The sequence below is a fragment of the Octopus bimaculoides genome, chromosome 15 (assembly GCF_046866305.1).
Source record: "Octopus bimaculoides isolate indiv1 chromosome 15, ASM4686630v1, whole genome shotgun sequence".
Classification (NCBI taxonomy): domain Eukaryota; kingdom Metazoa; phylum Mollusca; class Cephalopoda; order Octopoda; family Octopodidae; genus Octopus; species Octopus bimaculoides.
Window position 1 is genome coordinate 33,411,662 of NC_142942.1, and position 20,704 is coordinate 33,432,365.

Genomic DNA, 20,704 nt, shown 5'->3' on the forward strand with positions numbered 1-20,704 from the left:
AATTTTACCACCAATTGCCTGACTAACACCCATGCTGGTGGTGCATAAAAAAACACCATTCGAGCATGGTGGTTGCCAGTGCCGCTTCACTGGCCCTCATGCCAGTGACACGTAAAAAGCACCCGCTACACTCACGGAGTAGTTGGCGTTAAAAAAGGCATCCAGCTGTAGAAACTTTGCCAGATCAGATTGGAACCTGGTGCAGCCTTCTGGCTTGCCAGCCCTCAGTCAAACCATCCAACTCATGTCAGCATGGAAAGCAGATGTTGAACAACAATGATGATGATGACAATGAATATATGCGGGATGTGGCACCTATTGTAAAACTGCATATACTGTATATGACCAAAACAGATGCTTTTGTACGTAGATGAAATATTTGTGTTCTTATTTTGATTCTAATACTAGCAATGTCCAATCAATGATTTATTACACTTTTACTTACTTTGGTTTCTTTCGTGGTGGTTGAAATCGTTCATTGTCTGTAACATAATATAGAACTTGTTTGGTGTACTGAGAGGTTTTTCTCATCCAAGAAATATCTTCATCATCATCACTGTCTTCAAACAATTCATCATCAGACGATGAACCGCTACTGTTTTGTGCCAATGCATGACGCTTAGACACAAAACGACAAGAACACTGAAATAGATACAAAGCAAGAGTATTTGAATTTGTCATAATGTTTATATATTAATAGAAGAAGCATGTACAAGTTTCCACATGTATCAAATCATTTTTCTAATTTTTATTTAGTCCATATACATAGTATCTGGTGCATTTCTAATCCTTCTCAAGCGAATGTTTTCAGTCATCATCACTAAACCTCCATTTTCCATGCTGATATGAATTGGCTGGTTTGACAGGATCCACTGAGCCACAGGGTTGCATCATGCTTCATGTAAGCTTTGGCATAGATTCTACAGCTGGATACCTTTCCTAATGCTAGCCACTTTAGAGTGTGTATTGGGTGCTTTTCCCATGTCACTGGTAGCAGTGGGGTTGCCAAGTACCTTACAAAACAGAAAAGAACAAGAAAAGAGCAAAAGGGAAAAGCCTCCTTGAGCAAATGAGGGTAGTATTTGAGAAGTTGGAGAGATTTTAGGACACTGGCTCAGGGACTAGGAAATGAAAAGGCATAGGAGTGGTGGGGAGGGAGAAATAGCGGTACATAAGAGGTAACTATAGTGAGCATGTTGGCAGACAAGAGAGGGTGCTGGGATATATGGTTTCTACTTCTGCATGTCAATATTTAGATAGACAATATAGACAACCGCTAAAAGGTTACAGTACATCATCATTTAATGTCTGTTCTCCATATTGGCATGGCTTGTACAGTTTGACATAGAGCTGGCCAGCTGAAGAGCTGCCCAGGCTCCGTGTGTTTTGGCATGGTTTCTATGACTGGATGCCCTTCCTAACGCCAACCACTTTACAGAGTGTACTGGGTGTTTTTATGTGACATCAGCACAAACACTTTTACATGGCACTGATATGGGTGTTTTTCACATGGCACCAACGCCCACAAGGTTAGGATCACTCAGCTAAAAAAGGATGTAGAGGATATGTTGTATGCAAAGACAACCATGATTCCACTTAGCTTGACATGACTTTTCAAGCACAGCAAACTGCCAGAAGTCTTGGTCCTTTGCCATTCCCTCAGTGAGGCCCAACATCTGAAGATCCTTTCTCACCACTTCATCCCACATCTTCCTGGGTCTGTTCCTTCCACATGTTCACTCCAAAATTAGAGACCAGCATTTCTTGATGCAGTTGTCCTTATCCATGTGCATCACATGACCATACCAGTGCAGTCTTCTCTCTTGCACACTACATCTGATGCTTCATATACCCAGTTTTTCTCTTAAATCTGTCATATATGCACACTGACATTACCTATCCTGTGGGGCATGCTGACTTCATTTCTTTCAAGCCTTCACATGTCCTCAGTACATATATACTTATCACACTAGCATCACTGTGATTCATTGACATGTGAACAGATAGTACTCTCTGTAAACTGGTTAGGAAAGTTAATTATTCATTCATCATCATCATCGTTTAACGTCCGCTTTCCATGCTAGCATGGGTTGGACGATTTGACTGAGGACTGGTGAAACTGGATGGCAACACCAGGCTCCAATCTGATTTGGCAGAGTTTCTACAGCTGGATGCCCTTCTCATTATCAATTACATATTACAGCTACTGGCAACAAAGGTCTTTTCTCTCAATACAAGTGTCAGGCAGACTGCAATTCTAATGTTAGCAAGATATAGGCCTTAAATGCAGAATAACTACAAACACTAGAAGGAAATGAAGCTAGCATGCTCCAATGGATGTATAATGTTAGTGTGAATGAATGCTAAAGTACACATGAGCCTAAGAGAAAAACTAGGTATGAGAAGAATCAGGTGCAATGTGTAAAAGAAGAGGCTACACTGGTACAAACACGTGATCCACACAAAACTGCCAAGCAGTCAAATTAGTGGAACCTATGGAAAAGGGTGATCAAAGAAGACTCGAGATGAAAGTGGTAACTGCTAGGCTGAAGATATTACATCTCATGAATGAGGTGACAGAGGATTGTACTGACTGGTGATAGGTGATGTTACAAAAGACTCATTCACCTATAGCAAAACACAGGAATAGTGTTTAAGAAGCTGTAAAACATACAAGGGGGTACTGAAAAATTTCTGTCTTTGAGGGTATTACAAAAGGCCTGGTTGGAGGCCCAAACTTCCAAGTTCTGTTACAGGCCTTAGAAAACCTGAAAGACCACTGCAACAAGTGTGTTAATCTGAGAGGGGAATATGTTGAATAAAATCATAATTAACTGATCCTCTTGTATTTTCTTTTACCCAAAGCAGGGAACTTTTCAGCACTCCCTTGTATGTGTGTGTGTGTGTGTGTGTGTGTGCTAAACCCATCTTACCACCCAATTATCTTTCATCCTTGCTCCTTCCATGACACCCACCTCTTCATCACTCACAGCACTCTTTCAAGTTACTTCTATTGCCACCCAACACATTCTCTTATCCTTATATCACTACTTGCCCTTACACCTCTAGGATGCCCTTTACTCTTTCTTTTGCTGCACCTACTCAGTTTTCCTCTAACCCATCCATCTCTCACTATTCTCTCTAATTCCTTCCTATTTGGGCTCCCTCCACTGCCCCCTCATCTGGGATGCTTTTGAAGCGTCCACACTCTGCTCTTCTGCTTCCCCTTATTTCTGAGGTACCCTCCAGCATCTCTTTCTCTCGCTGCACTCACTTTCTGCCTCATTTTTATCACAGCCCTCGCCCCACCACCTCACCATCCCTTCTCATTTCTACCCCACTAGCCTACCCTCATGACCCCTCACACCTCACCTTCAATGACTCACTCAAAATTCTTTTCCACCTTAGCCTATTGCTCCCTCCCTGCCTTCCTGTCCCCTTTCTCTCACACTTTCTGCAATACTCACTCTTATAAGCTAGGAGAGCCCCAGAACGGCCCTACACAACCCACCTTATCACCTTTCCACTTTATCCCCTTCTTTTCTCAATAAGCTTCAGTCAATTTTTTCGCCCCTGATCCCTGTCATAGCTCCACCCACCCCTTAGTGACTACTCCTCTATTACTCTTTACTCTCACCATTACTACTTTTTGCAACTATAAATCTGTTCCTCTCCTCTTACCTTCCCTCATCCCAGCATCAAGAATCATCACTCTTGCTCTCTCTTCTACTTTCCCTAAGTCATAGGGTTTACTCTAGGCTCTTAAGTTTGCAAGTTAGGAGATGATCAGCACTAGTGGCAGGTGTCATGAAAAATAACCACTCAGTATATTCTGTAAAGTGGTTGGTACCAAGAAGGGCATAGAAATTAAGCCAAACTAGACATTGAAGCATGATGCAGTCATCTGACTATCAGACCCAGACAATTCATCCGATTGATGCCAGCATAGAAACGGGGTGCTAAATGATAATGATGATGACAGTACCTCCACCTAGTCACAACAGTAAACAACCACAAGGAAAGGTAATATACTAGATTCAGTCACTCTCTCAGGCAATATGAGAAGGCAAGAAACAAACCAATGAGAGAAACAAGCTCCAAAGACACAATTACTCACTATATAAAAGCAGTCAATGAAGGACACTGAATAATGCAGTCTTGGATGCAAAGTGTACAAAAATAACGATGGGATGGCCATGCCTGGAATGCTGGTCAAAAAATAAAAAAAGTCATCAACACAAAGAAAGCAAGAAATATTACCTCTAGACCTAGAAATCTTCCCTCATATGTGCTTGTTACTCGGGGAGAAGGTTCAAACCATTCAGGATGAGCACCAAGTAAGTTTTTCAGGGTATTTGTGGAAACAAGGCTCACAGCTCCAGGACATCTTGCAAGAATTAAAGCCTAATATAAACAATATACAAAGAAAGAAAATTAAGATAGTCTTGGTTCAGAAAGAGGAACTTCATATTAGGTTGGATTTTTTGTTGTTGTTTTTTGGGAGTTTTTTATGCTGCTTTCACAGATTCCCATGACTCTCTGTTTCCATCCAATTCCATTATTATGAATCTGAATTGGGAGCTTGAGTCATAGTGAATCTTTCATCAGCTGATTACACAATCATGAACACTGCTCCTATGGATGCGTTGTAGTTACTCTCTTGATAGAGATTGGTAACCCTGACCATTCATCTTCTAGGATTCCCTCATTCAGCATCAATGTAAGAAGCACCTTTGGCTCACTTGAGCTCTTCTGCTACCTCTTCACAATCTGTCATACTGCAGTCCCATGATTTTACCACATCTCTGGCAGGGTGGTTGAATGGGTACTATACCTTGTCAAAGGCCAGCCCATAACTATATAGAGCATGGCCATCACTCTGTAAGGTATTTTCAAAATACCCACATACCCAGACGTTAGTAAAAGAGAGTAACACAATTAGGTTAAAAATTTGGTATATGCAATTGAGGTAGTATTTAATTAACATAGCCATCTATGTATCATACACAATGTATACACACTGCTGATAGACTAGTTGCTGCAACATTTATCCTGAAACATTGCTTATGAACTTGTATTAAAAGCACAATAAATACTAGAGTAGTGGCTATTTACAAAATCAGTAAATGTTTACTCACTTCTTCCCATATCAGAGATGATGAATTTTTGTCCATTCATGTGACTGGCTGTGAGTACTCACCTTTGAAAAGGCCCCAAAATGCAAATGCCTCTGGCACTCTTGCTGGTCACTAGTAGGATGAATTTTTGACTTTTTCTCATATTTAATGCAGTTTTAACACAGCAAGTCCATAACAGATGTTATCTTAGGACAAATCCTGCAGAAACTGACCTATCAACATTTAACTTAACTTTTCAACCATAAAGCAAACAGATGAGTACCCATGAGTTTATAGGAAACAAATTCATTTTATATCTTTCTTTTGTAAAACAAAAAAAAATATGATTTCTAAGATAGGCACAACACTAGAAATTTTTGTGAGGTGTGCAGTTGGTTAACCCTTTAGCATTTAAACCAACCATATCTGGCCCAAGTATTCTACCTGTTTTATGCTCAAACCAGCCAGATCTGGTTTCTCACATCTACTCTACAGTGTTATTCTACAAATATAAAATCATATCATCAAAATTTCAAAGCTGGGATAATGCATGATTAATTCAAAAACAATGTAAATAAATAAGCATTACATTTGACAGAGTAATCTGAATGCTAAAGAATAGAAATACAAAAATGCACTTTCCCCAATGCTCTAATGATGCTGCCAATCCTTAATGGTGGTGGGTAGTGGTGAAGGTGGTATGTAACCATTATAGAGTAATGAATTTGGAAAAGTTAAGCATGGACTATACACAGATTAGCTAAAATAAAATATCTTACGTTTTCTGACCACCAGTTGATATCTATTAAATTCTTTGATGGCACAAGATCTGAAAGCAAAATGAGGAGAGATTTATTGGTAAATATATATCCGACTAGTTTTATACATAACTATATTATCTATATATATATATATATATATATATATATATATATATATATATATATATATATATACACACAAATAAGAGGAATGACCAGCAAAAGTGGACTCCTATATGCTAGAAATAGATGCCGAATCATCTAACCACGAAGGATATGTTCTCAGTAAAATTTCAGCGAGACGACAGACCGTAAAAGGGCAAGACAAATGAAAAAATACTAAATAAAAAACGATTAACCTACGTACCAATGGTTCAGCATCTATTTCTAGCATATAGGAGTCCACTTTTGCTGGTCATTCCTCTTATTTGTGTTTGTAATATAATTTTAATCTTCGGATTTTTTTAATATGCTGGACCACTGGTTTTAATTGATTAATATCAATTTCTACTCTTATTATTAAATATATATATATGGTTACAGCAAGTTAGTGTAGTTAAAATATATTTAGTCTTACTATAAAACAATAATATCTTGTTGCAATTCAATCTAAAGCTGTGATTGCACACAAAAAAATTATGTTTATTCATAGTTTCTCCTAATGAAGAGTACTGGCTTGTGAGAGCCCTGTGCTGGTGCCATGTAAAAAACACTCATGCCAGAACCATGTGAACACACTTGTGTCAGTGCTATGTTAAAAGCACTCAGCACACACTGTAAAGTGGTTGGCATTAGGAAGGGCATCCAGCGACAGAAACTTAGCTAAATCAGACTGGAGCTCTTCTGCTTGCCAGCTCTGGTCAAGCCATCCAACGCATGCCAGCATAGAAAACGAATGTTAAAGGATGATGATGATGATAGCTCTACACTACATTCAATAAATTACATGATGGCTATATTTCTGCTTGATGAAGGAGACAAGAAACTCTTGGAACACATCATGGACTGCCATGATTTGCAGCAAAACAATAATAGTTTCAAATTTTGACACAATGCTAGCAATTTTAGAGGAGGGGGTAAGTCAGTAACAGCAACCCCATTGCTCTATTGGTACTTATTTTATCAACCTCAAAAAGATGAAAGGCAAAGTCAACCTCAGTGGAATTTGAAAGCAGAACATAAAGACAGATGAAATGCCACTAAGCATTTTGCCCAGCAAGCTAACCAGTCTGCCAGCTCACTGTCTTAAGCAGCAAAATTAAATATTGGTTTTAAATTTTGGCACAAAGCAAGCAATTTCAGGGGTGGGTAAGTTGATTACATCGACCCCAGTGTTCAACTGGTACTTACTTTGTTGACCCTGAAAGGATGAAAGACAAAGTCCACCTTGGCAGAATTTAAACTTGGAATGTAAAGACAGACAAAATGCTGCAATGCATTTTGCCCTGTATGCTGTCAATTCTGCCAGCTCGCTGCCTTAAGCAGCCAAGCACAATATTAGTATATTGATGTGTTTATCAGTGTTGTAGTCACAATGTTTCTATCAGTATTCTCTCTTTGAGTGACATTCCAGAGTTAGACAAATGATTCATCATTGTTTTAACAACCATTTTTCCATGCTTACACAGGTCAGGCAAAATACAATGTAGCAAATTTTCTACAGTTGGATGCTCTTCCTGTCACCAACCTTCAACTGTTTCCAAGCAAGGTAACATTTCCCCATGGCCTGACTTTTTTCCATAGAAGACTGGAAACAAAGAACCCACTTGTATAATGGTGATGCTTATTTACAATTATCATGATGTCAAGACAAATACACACAAACATTCACACACATACATGCATGCATTTGAACATACACACACATAGATATGCAATAGGTTTCTTTTTGGTTTCCATCTACAAAATCCACTCACAAGGCTGTGGTCGACCCAGAACTATAGTAGAAAACACTTGCCAAGATGTGACACAATAGGACTGAACGAAAAACAACATGGTCGGGAGGCAAACTTCTTAACCACACAGTCTCTAAAACAAGAACATTATTGTCCCTTAAGACAACAGGCCAGTAATTGGCCAGAACCATGGGGACTCAACCATGATACCTCTTATCAAAACTCAACAAACTATAAAATTCATATCTTTAAATACCAAATGTTATTAATGGAAGACAAATTATGGAATAAAATATCAAAATTGATGAAAGGGGAATTAAATTAGTGAAATGTTAGAGTGATTGTAGCATTTCCTTCTTTGCTAATAAGTTATAAGTTTATATTACCTTCTAAGTGTTCAGAACTGTCTTTTAGACAGGCATTAAAGAAGAAAATAGATTCCATGGAAACTAGTGGATTGTAGTAACAAAAAACATAGTTAATAAAAGGTATTAACTTTAGATATGCCTAGTCAGTAGTACTCCATTAATTTTAAATGGTTAAGGAATAAAAATAGACAAAGGAAGAGAGACACAGAGCAAAAAATTAAGATGTGTTAAAAAAAGGGAACAAACAAAAGGAGATAGGAAGATTTATATCTTTGCATCATACTTGCCTTTCAAAAATTTCTTTTTGTAAGGATTCTCCAAAAATTCCTGACTGATATCATCATAACCGGGCTGTGAAAGAAATAAGATATTTACAAAAACATAATATGGAATGGCAGAGTTCATTAAAATAATGTTACATGGCTTGTAACATTCAAAAACAAGCATGTCTTGTCATTCAGTTATTATAAAATGTAGTAGTTGTAGTTTATTCAGAGTATCTAACAAGATACTTAAAGGCTACACACTTAGCATCTGATCGACAGTGATTGAGTAAACATTGATGAGAGGCATTCCAACCATGACCAGCCCATCTTTTTGTATATCAGGGGTAGTGGCGACTCGTAGATAAAATTAGTGGAGTTGCTGCTTCAGAAAATTTTTAGCCATTGTTTTGATATTGAGTAAAAGGAAACAAACATAAAAAGAAAAATTTATACAAAAACTTGATCGATTCTCGTTTTAGACACTGCCGAGTAGTGTGTTTAATTTGTTCACTGAACACTGCCACAAATTCCCCCTTGTTTTTCAAAAATCACCCCTAAAATCACAAAATAAGGGGGGGGGGGGGGGATCTGCCCTATTTTTCAAATCCTGGCAGCAACACTGTAGCTGGAAGTAGGATAATAATCTAATTCTACACTTTACCACATTCAAGAATATAAATACGTTTTTAAATACAACACACATGGAGTCAAAAAGAAACATTACCTTTGACCAGCACACCAAGGTCGGCACTGCGTGAAGCACAGTGCTCTCTCTCCCTAGCATGCAGCTTCCTATCTCAGACATGTGAGTATGTGCACAACAGCCAAACACCACTTCGCTGGAACTGTAAAGTGCACAGTCCTATACAAGGATATTTGCATATTTTTCATAAACTAGGGAATGGCTACTGACATTAAGCTTAAGAATTATATAATGTACAAGTATAAAGAAAGAATTAAGGAAAAACAGACTCATTATATTGAATGCTATCAATAATATCGAGTAGAAATAGGGGGTGCTGCAGTTGTGCAGTGTCTATACACAAGCCACTACTGATCAGGGGTTATATGGCCCAATGTATCTTTGTTACTTAAGAGGGAAGGATATGAAACAAGGAAGAGTATTTTGCTATTTTCAGCAGACCAAGCAACTGCTTAGAGGCTCTTTTTATTAGCTCACACTCATAGTATTGTTGCTTATATTTCTCATATATTCATTTAAGAAGTGATTAATTTCTCCCAACCTGAAGATGAAGAAAATCTGGAATGCCTGTAGTTGCTATTTTCCTCACTCTTTAAACCTGTAATACCCAACTATAGTCATTAGGTTACAGAGAGACAAGTTTGGTCTTCAGTGATAATTCAACAACTCATTAACAGTTTCACCAGTAATTGTCAATGACAAAATGATACAAAATATACTAAAAAACATGTGGAATTTAGTATCTTGCCCAGAAACAACAATATATATATATATATATATATATATATATATATATATATATATATATATATATATATATATATATATATATATAATTAAAATCTATTCACAGAGATATTTTCAGATGAAACGGAATGCTAACATAATTACCTGATCTTCATGTAACCAAGATTTTCTTTTGCGCAAGGATGGAACATCCCAAAGAACGAGTTCTCCAGAATAATGTAAAGTCACCAGTTGTTTGGTATCAGGAGACAGGCACATCTTGAAAATACTATCCTAGATTCAAAGAATAAAAAAATAATCTAAATCTAAATTTCCAGCTCATCAACAACAAATTGAAATGAACATAAAAAACACTGTATTGCTCTGAAGAGATACCATCAAGTAAACATTCCAACCATATTAAGTATTGTGTATAACCCTTTAGCATTCAAATTACTTTGCCAAATGTAATGCTTACTTATTCACCTTGTTTTAAATCTATCATTGTGGAGGCGCAATGGCCCAGTGGTTAGGGCAGCGGACTCTTGGTCATAGGATCGTGGTTTCGATTCCCAGACCGGGCGTTGTGAGAGTTTATTGAGCGAAAACACCTAAAGCTCCACGAGGCTCCAGCAGGGGATGGTGGCGAACCCTGCTGTACTCATTCACCACAACTTTCTCTCACTCTTTCTTCCGGTTTCTGTTGTACCTGTAATTCAAAGGGTCAGCCTTGTCACACTGTGTCACACTGAATATCCCCGAGAATTACGTTAAGGGTACACGTGTCTGTGGAGTGCTCAGCCACTTTGCACGTTAATTTCACGAGCAGGCTGTTCTGTTGATCGGATCAACTGGAATCCTCGACGTCGTAAGCGACGGAGTGCCAACAAGACAAATCTATCATTCATTATCTTGTAGCTTCAAGATATTAATGATGTGATTGTTTGTTTTTAAAATGTCATTGTAAGGTAAATGTGAGAATCTAAATCTGTCTGGTCTGAACATGAAACAGGTAGAATATTCAGGCTGGATATGGCTGGTTTAAATGCTATAGGGTTAACACACACATACTCACATACACAAAAGTTACCTTTGCAAAGGATACATTTTAACAATGACAATATTTTTTTGTAATCAGAGATATAAAATTATGAGTGATCAGCACCATTGATTTCTTCCCAGAAACTCTAACACCCAATTCTAACGAATGATTTGAACAATGCAGAATAAGTGTTCTACCCATCAATGAGATAAAATGTGTACAAAAAACTTGAATCCCTAAGCCATAGGTAATTCAATACTTTATCCACTCAGCTGTTTTGTTTCTATAATAAACACAAGTAAATAAAAACAAACTATACCTTGCTATTTTTCCATGATAATTTTGGTAACAGAAATAATTTCTTGAGGAAACTTTTTGGTTTACTCTGCAACAAAAATTATAAAAACTAATAACCACATAGTTAGGAACTTTTAATTATCAGAAATTAGATCCTGTAATTTCTAAATATATTGTAAATTTCTAACATAAATGTTGTTATTGTTTTTTGTTGTTTTCAATCACTTAATTCCTGGATGTCTTGCCAGTTTCATTATCTCTCACTAAAGGCAACTAGTGTTTCTGTCAATTGCAGTAGTGAGTTGTACCTTTTTTTTTTTTTAACTTGCTGAGTCTGAAAGAAAGGGCGGTGTCCATGTTTTCTGAGACTATTGAGACTGATGTCATTGATGTTCCACTTTATATTTTGCAACTCAATACTTGTAGGAAAGACATGACCAGGGAAAGAGTTCCAGAGGGCTAGTCAACTAGAAAAGAAGGACTAGGTGCAGTTGTTAACATAGGATCTAGATTGGATATAACATGTAGAGGCCAAGCAGTAGGAAACCAGAGAGAGAGAGAGAGAGAGAGAGAGAGAGAGAGCAGACATCACATCTATGGGTCAAGCTGAAGTGACTTTATACAAAAAAAGTCATGTGGCTTTTGATGTCTATACGTGCAGCTGCTGCACCATCCTAGATGCAGGTTTCTCCTGAGCTTTTTTTGAGATTCAGTCATAACTATGTTAAAGAATGCTTTCTCAGGTAAGATCCTCAGTAACAGCGACAACCAACATTTAGAGCAACCATGAAGGCTTTAGCTACATGCTACTAGATAATATATACTAGGTTGTAATCTGTCACTATGCTGCTGGTAAAAATATTGGTTAATCATGCATGTACCTTCTTAAATTGTTCAAGGTGAAAATTTGTTTTTCAAGACTGTGTTGCATTATCAATATATTGAAAGACACAGACAACCCCCCAAAAATGACTATATACATATATTTTATATATATATATATATATATAGCCTTGTTTTGAAGTCTGTGTTGTGATGTGCTGACAGACTTGCACTCAAAATTCTCATGTTTTAAATCAGAAATTGTTAGTTACTATAGTGACAACACTAACTATCTATCTATCACACACACACACTCTCTCTCTCTCTCTCTCTCTCTCTCTCTCTCTCTCTCTCTCTCTCTCTCTCTCTCTCTCTCTCCATCACTGTATTTCAATCTCAACAACAACCTTTTCTTTTCCTCTTCTAAAAATATGTATATTTTGATTCCGCCCTTTCTCTCCCTCCCTCTCATAGATGTTGCAAACAGATGGTGATCCACTTCCCTTTTATAATATAAGATCAACAGCATAATCAACTGGGCTCTGTAAAGTTAAGTATATCAGCTTTGGACACAGCATAAGGTCGGCAGCTACTGAGGGATGATATTATCAGTCAATTCTTCAGACTGAAATCCCAAACTATCAATTCAGTCAACTAACTACACCACAACTGAAGCCTAAATTACAGCATAAAACAAAATGAGGTAATTGTATTACAAATACAGGTTGTTGAAAGTGTGTCCATCATAAAGTTTAATGAAATTTATGGAATCTAAAATTATTCAAATGAAGAAGAAAAATATTTTTGTTATATTCTTTGATAAATATATTTTAATTTCAAAGAAAATTTCTATAACGTTAGTTCTTGAAATTTCAAGGCAAACTAAATAACTGAAATAAAGGAGAAAGAGAGAAAAAGAACTTACCTTATGTAAGTCTTGCTCATAGTCAGTGACTAGTTTGTAATGTGGAGAATCTGAGAGAATACGCCATAAACTAAGACCATATTGTTCTGCTTGAGACATGCTGTCATCTAAGCCAGCAGCCACAGGAGCATGACTGCCAACAATAAGTGCACTGTGTTGTGGAAGATAAACCAACCCTGTAACACCCTGAGGATGTTCACTGGTCAGCATAAAAGTGTGTAGTAATCGGTAAGTGCTGTTACGGTCAACAAGATATTTACTTAACTTTCCCAAGTAGTTTACAACTAGTAGATGTGCAGATCTGAGAAGAAAAGAAACAAGAAGAAATAATGCAATATCAATAATTATTCATTCTCATTAACTATTCCATAAAAAAAAACTAAGTTTCATTTCTTGGTACTAAGGGGGAAATTCACATAACAAGTAATTATTTACAGTAATTAGCTATCTTTGAGGGCAATCAAAGAATTATCCACACTTTTGTGAACATTTTTTTTAGATTGCCCCACTGTCTTCAGCACTCACATGCTAAAAGGTGATACTCTTGTGGTTGTGTAACCAAAGTTTGACCTTGATCTCCCCAGTTTCTTTCTTGCATTACAAAGTAAACATGGCCACTCCACTAGCAGTGTGCACCAAGGAAGAACAGAGATCAGTGATCCAATCTCTCTGGTCTAAAGATGTGTCAGAGGCTAAAATTCATTGACTTTCAATACAATACGGGACAGCATTCTGCCACATAAAAGTGTGTATGAGAGGACTGAAAAGTTTAAAAACGAGTGGACAAGAGTGAAGCACAAAGAGGAAGAACGACGCTCATCAACCTCTACCACTGACAGGAAGATTCAACAAGTTCAAGAGATGGCTTTGGTGAACTGATTAGCCATTGATGAGGTGGCATGTTCTCTGTAAATTAGTTGTGGTCTTGCAAATAAAATCATCCACAACAGACTTCACTTCCATAAAGTCTGTGTGAGATAGCTACCAAGACATTTTACTGAAGCACATAAGAGCAATCATGCAGGAATCTGTCGACACTGATGCAACCGCTTCAGTGATGAAGGCAAAGCTTTTTGGGGGAGAACAGTCACAGGAGATGATACTTTTGAGCTAGGATCCAACAGGCAGAGTACTGAGTGGAAACACCTGGAATTGCCAGCAAAAAAGATGATCAAGACTCAACATTTCACAAAAAAATATGATGCTGTTTTTTTTTGAGATGCAAAAAGCCTATACTGGAAAAGGGGCCTACAGTCACCAATGTAGGTTACAGTGAAATACTGGCCAACAAAATGAAACCAGCAATTTGCATCAAATGCTAAGGTCTATTGTCAAATCAAGTGTTACTGCTGTACAACAATACATGCCCACACTGTGGAAAACATTGAAAAACTGGGTTTTGAGTTGCTGAAACATACTGCATACAGTCCAGATCTTACCCCTTCTGACTATCACTTCTTGGTATTGCTTAAACATCTTTTACAAGGCTGTTGATTTACTATGAAGAAGCGCAGGATGTGGTGTATAAATGGCCGTGTGACCAGTTGAAAACCTTCTTCTCCAATGGAATAAGCAAACTTGTAGACCACTGGAAGAAGTGCATCAAAATGTAAGGAGACTATGTTGAAAACTGATGTAACGGTTCAATGCCCGCTTTTGTTTTAGTAAATTACAGAAACAAGAGTGCCTGTAATTTTTGACTTACCCTCATAAAGTGAGCACTAGCATACTTGATATTGTGTGTGGTTAAGAACTGGTTTGCAATGACATAGTTTTGGGTTCAGTCCTGTTGCATGGCACTTTGTATGCTGCACAATGGAAGCAAATAATGCCTTATGAGGGAATTTGGCAGATGGAAACAGCAAGAAACTCATTGTATGTATGTGCGTGTTTGTGTGGGTGCATGACTGTTCATTTCCATGTTTCACCATTTAACTCAGGGGTCTCAACCAATTTTTTTACCTATGGACCCCTTTGATCCCTATTTTACTCTGGTGGAACCCCATAGCCACTCAATGCTAAAAAAATCTTATTGTATTTTTATGATTAAATATTATTAGGACTTGTATAAAAATTGTTAAAATATTTTGTGTATTGTAGAAGTATAACCAATTTATTGCACATAAACTTTACTGTTCTGAAGCACAATTTTTTTGATGGCCCTTGAAAAATTACCATGGACCTCCAATTCACTATATTGCATCTGTGGACCCAAAAATATCTTATATGAATCTTGGGGTCAATATGGACCCCAGTTGAGAACCCTTGAACTGAAGTGTTGGTGATGTTGACATTACAACCAGTTGCACTACCCTTTCAAAGACCTGTAGGACTAAGACATCTCTCGCTTGGGAAAAACAGGCAAGAGTAGACAACAAGATAAGCATCTGACTCATTCTGTTGCCAAATCCTGCCTCAAATAACTTCCCAGCCAACCCCATGCTACCATGATATTATATGAAACAAATGATATTATATGAAACATTCTTTTGAGATAGTTTCTCTAACGAAATTTAAAATCTGACTCAACATACCCATCTTTCACTTTGGTGTTCTCTAAAAACACAAGTCCTGCAATACTATGTGTCAAATCTGTAGGAACTCCAACATTACTGGAAGATGTTTCAGTAGCCTGTGTGAAATCAGAGGTCAATGCATTGAATATATATTAAACAGATATGCATGTGTTTTGTTTTGATTTACTGAAAAAAGTTGAGAGCATAACCAACTAAAAGTATGAAAATTTTAACTAGGAGGTTGAAAATTATATAATAAACTCTACTGTGCATGTGTGTGTTTGTGCATGCGCGCACGCGCACACACACACAGAAGTGGAGGTGATGACAGAGAGAAAACTAAGGTGAGAGGATGAAATGAAACCAAGTACAAGTATGATTGGAGAAACAGAGTATTAGGAGTGGGTGGGTAGGTGGTAGAGATGGGAGTCATGGAAGTGAGACAATGAAAGGCAGCTACATCTAGGTTGTTAAATAAATTAAATAGAAAAAAAGGAATGAGCTGTGTGGTGGGGGAAGATGCAGTTTAAGAAGGATATGGAACGATGAAAGAGATGTTAATGGAATTGAGAAATAAATGTATAATAATTTTCAGAAAAAAACTAAACAAAAATAGCCTAGCTAATGTTGTTTCCTTAATGAAAACATTCAAATTATTTTACAAAAATGGTATTAACTGCTGAAAATGGAACAGTCACATGTAAAAATTGAAACAGGTGTTAGCATTTAGTAAAGAATTATAAAACTGGTAAGATCAAATTATAAGGAAAATATTTCACAGATACACAAAAGAAATAGAAAATAAATAATATGAAATCAGTAAAACTTACAGACGGGATACTAAACAAAGGATTTCCACACATATCGAATATTTCAATAATGCCTTTACTGTGAGAAATGGCAAGCAATGCACCATCACTACTCCAAGCAATCTGGCGCCACTGAGGACAAGTGTCAGGCATGACACAAGATCTTCCAATTATATTGTTGTAATCATCATGAGAAGATCTACAAATAATTTTTCAGAACAGACTCATTAGTGAAATACATAAACCTATATTTATTTTACATTTTAAGTTTGGCATTATGAAGGCCATTGGATTTTCATTGTTATTTTACCCACTATTATTCAAAATATTACTATACTATGCTTATACAGAATCTATTTTCCTCTCACTCTCTTCCCAAATTTTAAATGTTAGAAACAAAGACCTCTAGCTGGTCCAGCAAACAATCTCACTTATTAACAGCTTTATTATCATCTGTTGTTTATTGTAGTCTAAATTACCCACTCATTGCCTGTTGTTTGACCGCATCTCATGTTACATGCAAACTTCATCTTCAACTCTCCTCCTCCTCTCAGAAAATTTCACCACCCACGACTTGTTTGCTTTTCCCAATCAACTTATACATCTCAGTCAACAGTTATTAGTATATTAACCAATCTCAACATCTTACATTGACAAATCACCTCTCTGACTTTATACCCCAGCCTAATCCAACAACACTCCAAACATTATATTTGTTAAACCAATGAAGGAGTTTCTATGTAGTCACTTGACTTGCAATAAACAGCAGCAAAATCTCGCTCAAATCGTGCCCTACTGTGAAACAGATCAGCCAATATAGACCAATACACACTTGTGTCCGATATAAAAGAAGGAACATCATTTATGGGACCAGAAGACAGAATGGTCATATGTGGAATGCCTTTGATGATAGGTCTCTTTGATCAGAGCTGGCTAAACAACAAAAACATTATATTCTTCTCATCTAAATTCAACCTGCTCTCATAAAATCAATTCAACACTGCCTCATCACTACATATCAGATGCCAGAAGACAGAGGCATGTGGCACATTGCTGGGCTTGAGAAGACCCACCCACCACAACAGAATTCAGATCCTAAAACAAAGGTGCCATGTAAAATGTACTGGTGTGGGTGCTAGTTCCACATAAAAAGCACTGATGCTGGCACAACTTAAAAAGTACCTGTGATGGTGCCATATAAAAAGCACCCAGTACACTCTGTGGAGTGGTTAGAGTTAAGAAGGACAGCAAGCCATAGAAATCAAGCCAAAACAAACTATGGAACCTGGTGGGTGCAGCCCCTGGCTTCACGAGTTCCTGTCAAGCCATCCAACCCACTAACATGAAAAACAGACGTTAAATGATGATGATGACGATACAAAAATGTATTTTTTCCAAACAAAACTGCTCATTCCCTAAGCACTTTGCTTCCCATTCCACACTGCACCCAAATACGAAATCTCAACATCACCATCCCTCTTTCCACTCTCCTTTTCAGCATGTATCAGAAAGTACTCATCCCAACTGATTGATATACATTCATCCCTGCCATATAAAGCTATAAAGAAAAAGCTCCAGGTTTTAAATTGAACTTTCAATCATCAAAAGATAAAATATGCACTATATATCAAACAATTAGCTTGATTTCCTACAGAAGTCAGAATGCAAACTCACCTTATTTCTACAAACTGGTCTTGTAATATGGCAACTAACTGACCAAATCTGCAAAAAGAAATAAGCAAAATTTCACGTTATGTACACAATACGTTACAGACCCACAAGGGGAAATAACTCCTAATGCAGTCAATTAGAATGTTGTCAATATTGTTAAAGAGCAAAATTGGTTAATCTTTAGATTTAAACAAGATATTTAATACCTCAAAAAATTATAATATAAAAAAAGTTGTAACTATAACGGAAACAGTTCAGGTGTAGAAAAACAAAAAAAAAGATATACATACATATACCATAAAAATCCATGTAATTTGCGCACCTGTGTAATTTATGCAGGTGATTTTCAGGATAAAAATTGTTAAAAAAGCTTCTACTCATGTAAAATTCACACCCAAAAGTTTTCAGAATTACCGATATGGCCAGGGAAAAAAGGTTTGCAATTTAGTTGTATTTAACATAATTTCACTTACTAATAATTAGATTTTATTAAATTTTCATTAAATAGAAATAATTTGTGTTTAACAGGTGTCACATTAAAAGCTATCAAATTGCAAAGTTGTTGTTTATAGTTTCAGCTTAGAGCTGCGGCCATGCTGATGCACCGCTGTGTTTGTGTTGTCTATATAAATATAATCGGTTTTGTGGGACTGACACATGTCAGTCTGTTTTACTCACTCAATATACCCACCTTTTCATCCCTAAGGAGACTGACAATGTCAGTCTGCTTTAGCCACTCAGTATACCCTCCTCGTCCCTCGACATTAGTATTCCAATAATAAAAATAAATGAATATAATGCTGATTGTGTGTGTATGTTTGCATGCATGTAACTGTATGAGACTGTGTGTTTAAGTGTGTTTGTGTGTGTACACATAACTGTATGAGACTGTGTGTTTAAGTGTGTTTGTGTGTGTACACATAACTGTATTAGATTGTGTGTATATACGTAACTGTATGAGACTGTGTGTTTTTTTGTGTGCGTGTACACACACGTACCTGTATGAGACTGTGTTTGTGTGTCTCCGCGCAACCAGAAATGACCAAAGTATTATTTTACAAATTGTGAGCATATATATATGACACAATGAAGGAAATTGTTGTTTACAGTGCTCAGATGCACTACAACTAAAAAACAAAAATAAAAAAGCCATCAGTTGTACTGTTGGCAGATTTCAGGAAGCATGGAAATTTTGAAGGATGTAGTGTTACAAATGAATCAAATAGTAACAAAACAAGTCACTGGATTACTCACTTTCCAACAGCAATATTCCAAGCCAACTGACTATTGACAATTTGGACTAATCCAGCAGGAAGGGAACATGGCAAGCCAGATCTGTAATGGAGCAAAATGAAAAGAATAAAAACTAAGACAAATGATTTTAATCAGAGTATAAAATATATAAATAATGTATTTAAAATATTGTGAAGAATATGGGCTTCAAATTTTGACACAAGGCCAGTAATTTCTGGGGAGGTAGGTAAGTCAATTACATCAACTCCAGTGCTCAACTGGTATTTATTTTATTGACCCTGAAAGGATGAAAGGCAAAGTCGGTGGAATTTGAACACAAAACGTAAAGACAGACGAAATGCTGCTAAGCATTTTGCTCAACATGCTAACAATTCTGCCAGCTTGTCACTTTTTAATGTAAGAAAGAATAATGAAAGAAACAAAGGTGAAGATAAATCATGATTTCAGTTAGATAAAGAGTAATTATCTGATTTATTAAAATATATATCATCATTTTAATGTCCACTTTTCTATGCTTGTATGGGTCAGATGGAGTTTATTGAGGCAGATGTTTTAAAGTCTCACTTGTTTTCAAGCAAGGTAATATTTCCTCGTGGCCATACACATTTCGGCAGAATATCAAACACATACAAGCTTGTCCTTTCAGGTGCTGGTGCCACTTAAAAAAGCACCCGTGCCAGAGCTGCATTAATACACCTGTGTAAATGCACCCATGACAGTGACACGTAAAAAGCACCCAGCACATTCTATTAAGTGGTTGGCATTAGAAAGGACATCCAGTCATAGAAACCATGCCACAACAGACAGTTGGAGTCCAGACAGCTTCTTGTTAGCCAGCTCCATGTCAAACTGTCCAACCCATGCCAGCATGGAGAGCAGACATTAAAAGATGATGATCAGAAATGAATGACATTCATTTACAACAATCACACAATGTCAAGACAAGGAGACACAAACAAGACTCAAACTCACATACATATTCACATCATCATCAGTTAACATCCTTGTTCAACGCTGGTATGCATGGGACATACATATATACACACACAATGGACTTGTTTCAGTCAGTTTCCATCTACCAAATCCACTCATAAGCCTTTGGCCAACCCAAAGTGCCACATAGTGTGATTAAACCTGAAACCATGTGATTGAGAAGTAAACTTCCCAACAGCCATGCCTGCACCAATGTGAAAATATAAAATAAAATAAAAATGCATAAAACATTTCAATATATTTCTCATACTTACTTAAAAGGTATTCCAATATTTTTCAAAATATTCCATATACTTCCTTCAAAAAAAGAAAAAGTTGAATTTAATGTGGTCAATGTTTATAGTTGATTCTCAATAAATTCAGTTGAAGACATTTCAATCAGGGATCTAATATTTAAACCATTGAATATGTTAAGCCATTACACCTCTGATAGAGGAGAGAATATAGGTATAGAACAATCCCTTCTGCAACAAAGCACAACATATCTCAGTCCTCTGTCATCTCCTTCATTTTGAGATCGGCAGTTGTTCCATGCCCTC

At 36.9% G+C, this 20,704-nt stretch overlaps 1 protein-coding gene across 2 annotated transcripts in view; it reads right to left on the reverse strand.

Moving 5' to 3' along the window:
• The window catches only part of LOC106878217 (NBAS subunit of NRZ tethering complex), a 132,460-nt gene that overhangs the window by 106,378 nt on the left and 5,378 nt on the right, over positions 1-20,704 (reverse strand). Inside the window, exons 3-14 of one of the 2 annotated variants that reach the window (XM_014927365.3) lie at positions 20,420-20,462; positions 19,173-19,253; positions 17,922-17,969; positions 16,269-16,446; positions 15,457-15,554; positions 12,923-13,223; positions 11,198-11,263; positions 10,002-10,130; positions 8,429-8,492; positions 5,897-5,946; positions 4,261-4,404; positions 446-642 (exon numbers count right to left, since the gene is read on the reverse strand). In XM_014927365.3, the coding sequence (XP_014782851.2) occupies positions 446-642; positions 4,261-4,404; positions 5,897-5,946; positions 8,429-8,492; positions 10,002-10,130; positions 11,198-11,263; positions 12,923-13,223; positions 15,457-15,554; positions 16,269-16,446; positions 17,922-17,969; positions 19,173-19,253; positions 20,420-20,462 (1,399 nt within the window). The remainder of the gene's footprint in view (positions 1-445; positions 643-4,260; positions 4,405-5,896; positions 5,947-8,428; positions 8,493-10,001; positions 10,131-11,197; positions 11,264-12,922; positions 13,224-15,456; positions 15,555-16,268; positions 16,447-17,921; positions 17,970-19,172; positions 19,254-20,419; positions 20,463-20,704) is intronic. The other variant, XM_089363670.1, reaches the window with a different exon arrangement.